At 50.0% G+C, this 6000-nt stretch overlaps 1 protein-coding gene across 2 annotated transcripts in view; it reads left to right on the top strand.

Moving 5' to 3' along the window:
* Positions 1–1889: 1889 nt before the first annotated feature.
* The window catches only part of CMIP (c-Maf inducing protein), a 137690-nt gene continuing 133579 nt past the window's right edge, over positions 1890–6000 (top strand). The window contains exons 1-2 of one of the 2 annotated variants that reach the window (XM_057401932.1): positions 1890–2202; positions 2387–2741. In XM_057401932.1, coding sequence (XP_057257915.1) covers positions 2445–2741 — 297 coding nt within the window. In that variant the 5' untranslated portion in view covers positions 1890–2202; positions 2387–2444. Of the gene's footprint in view, positions 2203–2320; positions 2742–6000 lie in introns of those variants that run through there. The other variant, XM_057401933.1, reaches the window with a different exon arrangement.

Genomic DNA, 6000 nt, shown 5'->3' with positions numbered 1-6000 from the left:
AGATACTGACAATCTGAACCTCTGTAAGAGATTTTTGTCTTCCTGTTGGTTGTGTTATTCATTAAATGAGCATCTTTCTGCTCACCTTTGCCAAATTGTGTACTTCTGCATCCTTCTATCACCTGGTACTTAGGAGTACTCCAGAAACATCCTAGTTTTTTACAGTTTTGTAGCTAACATACAACAAAAATGTCCCTCAAATTTGCTAGTAATCGATAGATGACAAAGCCTTCCCTCCTGAAAATGTTTAAACAGCAATTCTTCTGTCAAATGCAAGCCTGTTTCAACTCTGTAACAACACAACTGATGGACATGCTTGCACCAATTGTGGTACAGCAGGTCATGCATTTTCTTTGACAGCAGTCACTACAAAAGGCTTTATGGCAACAGCTCCCAAACCTTTCTAGCTGCAGCTTGCCTCTCTCACAGATAATCTGTGTGACTCGTGATGTGAACATATCAGATGAAAGAGCTTTCTCTTTGGTAGGCTCATGGCTTCCCTCGTACCTGCTGGCACCTTTCATTTGAGATCTATTGCACTAGGAGATGCCACGAGAGACCCAGCCACATGTACATGTTGTGAAGTAACTGGCTTGTCAGAAAGATCATCCCTTTCCCAACCTCCCTCAGCTAGAAATGAGCTTAATCTTTTAAACTTGCTTTCTCCAAGTATTTTTCTAGCATTAAATAAACCAGCCTTGTAAACTCCTTCTGAATTCTGGACCTTTGCAATACCCACTATGATGAGTTCCACAGCCCAGTGGCAAGTGCATGTACTATATGAAGCGCACAGAGTCCTAACCTCGTTGTTCAAATGAGGAAATTGGAAAGGGAATCCAGGTTCTACAGCTACCTTTTAAATAGTCGAGAGTTAGGCAAGTATAAACGGTGCCATTCCTCTTTACGCGGCACACACACTGCACACAGGTGAGCTGTTAAGCAGTTAGAGGTCTTAGTAAGGGAGTTCAGCATTCTTTTCTGGGTAAACGCCTGCTCTAGCTCACAGACCATCAGAGGACACTCACCACTGCACTAGCGAGGTGCCTCTCTCCCGTACCTGCGCTCCGATCCCTGCCCTTCCCTGGCTAGCGCTTCAGCGGAGCGCAGCGGCTCCCAGTCCCGCCGTGCATCCAACGGAACACCTGAAGCGGCGCCCACTGACAACGGGGCTTCCCTCGCCTTTTGCACAACCCCCTACCGCCGGAGCGCGTACCCCGAAACTCAACCTGTAGCGCACAGGCACCTCACGCTTCCCTCCTCCCCGCGGCACAGACGACCACCCCCGGGGCTCCCGTCAGCGCGGGGGACGAACCCAAGCGAGATTTACCTCACTAATCTCCCTCACCATCCCCGCCGCCTTCCCCTCACATCTTCCCCCGCTGCGCTGGGGGCTCCCCTCACGGGAGAGGGGTAGCGGCGGAGCCGCCCCTCTCGGGGATGCGGAGCGCGGCACGCGTGTGTCCGCCAACCTCCCGCCCGCTGCTCCAGCCGCGCCCCACCGAGGAGAGGCGGAGGGCGGGGAACGGGACGGGACCGAACGGAACGGAAAGGAACGGGACGCGCCCCCCCTGAGGGGCAGGGACGGGGGGAGGGGGAGGAGGAGGGAGGGGAAGGGGAGGGGCGGGAGGGACACGCGCGCGCCGCTTCCCGCGCACCTCGCGCGGCCGCTGCCCTCGGCGGCTCCGCCGCCATTGACGTCAGGGAGGGCGGCACATGACCCCGCAGCAGCCAATCGGGTGAGCCCGGCGCGGCTCCGGCTGGAGGCTGTCGGCAGCGCTCGCTGCTCTCGCCGCCTCCTTCTCCTCCCGCGGCGGCGGCGGCGGCGGCGGCGCGCGTGGACACACACATTCTCCCCCCTTTCCCCCCCCTCCCGCTCCCCCCCACCCCCCGCTCCTCCCGCACCCCTCCCGCACACCCGCACCCACGTATATGCAGACCGCGACCGCCGCCGCCGTTCAGTCCCGCGGACACAGCCTGCGGGGAAGGACGGACCCGTGGCCGGACTCTCCGCAGCCTCCGCTGGGAGCCACAGCCGCCGGCTTTTGTCCGCAGCCCTCGCCGGGAGCCGACCCTTTTTGCTCGGCCGGCGCCTGGCCGCGAGCATGGACGCGGCGCTCTGAAGGCGAAGGAGACCCGCCGGAGGGCGGATTGGGAAGTTCGAATAACGATTTTTATCGCTTCCCTTTCCCCCTGCCCTCTCCGGTGCGGTTCACTCCCTTCCCCCATCTTCCTTTAGCATTTTTTTCTTTTTCCCGTCACATTTTTTCCCTTTTTTTTTTTTTTTAAATCCACACAGTGTGGTTTGATTTTCTTTTTTTTCTTTTTTTTTTTTAATTTTTATTTTATCTTGATTTTACTTGGTTACACCCGTCTCTACCGCCCGTAGAGACCGGTGTCCCCAAGCGGCTGCCACCGAGCGCCACCCGGACCCGAGGGGCTCTGCCATGGATCGCACTGGCTGCTCCAGCGGGGCCAGTGACCGCAGGCAGACCGAGGAGAGCAAGCCGCTGCTGGGCGAGATGTCCGCTCCCGAGGGGAATAAAATGGGTGCCGCGCCGTGCCGGAGAGCCCCGCTCCACTGCAACGGCATGAGGTACAAGCTGCTGCAGGAGGGGGACATCCAGGTGTGTGTCATCCGGCACCCCCGGACGTTTCTGAGCAAGATCCTCACCTCCAAGTTCCTGCGGCGGTGGGAACCGCACCACTTGACCCTGGCGGACAACAACGTCGCCTCGGCCACGGTAAGAGCCTGGACGGGCCCGGCTGGGGGCGGCCACAACGCGGCCCCGGCGGCTTCCCCGCCCTGCGGGGCATCCACGGGGACGGGGCCGCCTGTGCCGATGTGTGCGGCGGGGCCGCGCCGGGACCCCCGGGCTCTGTGTGTGTGAGGAAGGGGGGGGGGGGGGCTCCCGGAATGCCTGCGGGGGTTTGGTTCCCTCTTCGTAATGCTGCGGATGTTTAATCCTGCAGTTTCGGTGGGGGTTCCCAGTCAAGTCCATTAACCTCCTTCTTGCCACCTTTTCTATCAGTATCGCTGGGGCTTTCGCCCCTTCCCCCCCGTTTTTCTTCTAATTCCTCCCATCTCAACGTAACACTGACACGAAATCGCTACACCGAGACACTCCAGCCCAAAGCCGGCGGATCCCTGCTGGCATGTTGGCCAGTTCAGAGGTGAGAGATGCTTTTAATTCGAGAGCAAAGGCTCGCGGTTTGCACCGTCTGGATGGTTTAGGCCTCGTTTTGGGGCTCTGATTTGACAGTCATATCATACCCTGCCCAGACACTGGTAATGTGATCGTAAAACATGGAGATTCCTTCAGGGTTTCTTCCTACTGAAAAATGATGCTAGAGAAGAATGCAAGGTGGTGATATCACCAGTACAAAAGCTGTACAATAGAATGGAATACAGTCGTTAAGAATCTGATTCACGTTTACACATGCAACTTAAAATTTCACGGCCAGTGCTATTTGAACATGCACATAGAATGTGATGTGATTACACCCGTATTATGTCTAACAGTGATTAAAACCGCACACAAAACATGCTTTGCACTGATTTTTAATCATTCAGCACTAAGATGCTGTCGTTTCTTGATTTATATGTGAATGTCTCATTTTTCTCAATGGCTTCATTCTGGCCTTCCTATAGGACACTGGTGGTATGAGAGAGTGGATTGGCTTTTGTGTGGATTTCTGTCAATGGTGTGTTGAAATGGGTTTCATGCAGCCGGGGTTGTGCTCCGAGGGTGGATTTTTTTCACCCTTTGGCACACAGGGGCATGTATAAATGTCTCCCCTTCATCATGCTCCCGTGTGGAGTATTCAAAGCAGGTTTTTGGTGGGAGCCTCTTTAACCTTCAGGTAGGCCAGCTGCCTGTTCTAACAGGGCAATTCTGCGTGCCACAATGACATCCCTGCTTGCCGTTTCCACCGGGCTGTCGAGGATGTTTCCAAGGTAATGTTTCCTTTCTTTGACGGAACTATGGTATAAGGGGAGAAGGAAAAACTTGGTCAAGTATTGATAAAACCCCCAAAAGACATGAGGCCAATGAGTTTCTGCGCTTCTTCATTGTATTAAGATACCATCAGCACAGAGGAGAAGGTGAGTATCAGTGGAGGCATTTTCCAGGCAGTATGCATAGTCGATTATTTCTGAGCAGAAGGATGCCGGTAGAGAGAGGCATGATCATGCTTCAGATGTTAATCTCTGCGATGTGGCAATACGGGGCATGAAGTTGTGTTTGTACAGGTGACTCCAAACTCTAGCTGCTGGCAAACCTGTCACCAAAGAAACCATCTCTCAAAAAATGTATGAAGTCCTCTGGGGTCGTGATTTAATTAACACTGAGGTGTTCTCATTCCTTATTATTTTGTGTATATAAACAACAAGAAGATACTAAAACATTATACATACCATTGCAGGCTCCATTTTGTTAAGCAGTGCTCTTTGTGCTTGGTCTTGCTCCTTATCATTTTGCTCCAGCGCTAACTCACCAAGTAAATACCATTAGTCACAGAAATATCTGTGCTTTATTATTTCAAATAGTGTCTTTGGTTTCCACAAAGTAATTGGGGCACTGGGATAAGGTCCGTGTTCACTTGTTGCCTGAATGCGTGGGTACGTTTATCAGGTATCTTTCAGATATTGGTTCTGTGATATCTTGATTTAACTTCTTTTGAGCTGAAAAGATAGGGTTTAAGCAAAATCCGTGGCAGTTTAACCCCCAGCCCTTGCAGAAGTGAGGTACAGAAACAATGCCAAAACTTCCTGAAACTGTAGGTGGGTATTTAAACACAACTGATTTGGTTTTCAGGAGCTGTGGAAAAATATCCATACCGTTCACTGAAAGCGAGCACTGGGAGCACTCAACAACTTTGATAACAGGGTCATTTTTACACATAGGGCTTTCCACAGGCAGGGTGCTTTATGAGCAGCTAGTAATTAATCTTCACATCATCCCTTTGCAAATCCTCTGGCATGACTAGTTTTACTGCATTCTATGTAACGTGAATAAAATTGAACAGGAAAATAACATCACTTTGTTTTGCATTTGAAAGCAAAAGTTGTAATGACAGCTAAATCCAGATCTGGCAAATTATGTCTGTGACTACAGTGGGTAAGTTATGTGTTGATTCTGTCCTTTTTGTTGTCACTTGAGACACGTATTTGAATTCAAGTCTACTCCACACAAGCTCTTACTTGTCAATGCCTGAGCTGTAAAGTAGGAGTTCGCAGTAGTTTGTGTACGGGTGGTTCATCTGCAGCTTTTTCCATGAGTAGACACTGTATGTGACCATATATGAGTCTGAATAATGAGACCTTACCTAATTTTTTTTTTTTCTGTGAGAGGTAATTACTCCTGTTTTTTAATTAGACAGTTATATGTTTTGTGCTGACAAGATAGCAGAAGCGCCATGTAACAATGTGATGGAACAAGTATTAGGACTTTATTTTATCTAAATTTAGGGAGGAAGAAAATAATGTTCTCTACAAAGTGCTTTTCCTGAGATGTTATTGCAAACACCTGTTACAATCAAAGTTAGTCCATGTTAAAATAATCGGTATATGCACTGGAAAAGTATTTGCTTGTGGAGTGGAGAGCTCCGTAACTGTAGGTGTTAGGAGTTTTATCTATTCATGTGTTGTTTCCATTATTTGCTTCACATTTCTCATTTGTGAAAGAATGGGTAAAATACAGTGCAGATTCACAGTTACAGTTTCACTCCCATCTTGGCCCGGCTTTCATTCTGGTTAAGATTTATTTGGTGAAAGTAAATACATATCTGTAACTCCATTTATTTATTTATTTAAAAATGTAAATGCTAAAGTCCCTGTAGGAAATTTTGATACTCAGAAACTCTGTTTGCCAGACATCAGCTTGCCTGGGGATGAATCCGACTTTCCCCCCATGGGACAGATAATGTTTATTCTATAAACACCTACCAAACTCAGATGTAGTTCTCTTACTAATTTTTGTTTTCCTAGCGAGATCTGTCCTT

The sequence above is a fragment of the Pezoporus wallicus genome, unplaced genomic scaffold (genome assembly GCF_028554395.1).
Source record: "Pezoporus wallicus isolate ANWC-B61680 ecotype Strahan unplaced genomic scaffold, APGP_CSIRO_Pwel_v1 contig_7835, whole genome shotgun sequence".
Taxonomy (NCBI): Eukaryota; Metazoa; Chordata; class Aves; order Psittaciformes; family Psittacidae; genus Pezoporus; species Pezoporus wallicus.
Note: the sequence above shows the minus strand (reverse complement) of the source record. Positions and strands in the feature narration are given on the sequence as shown.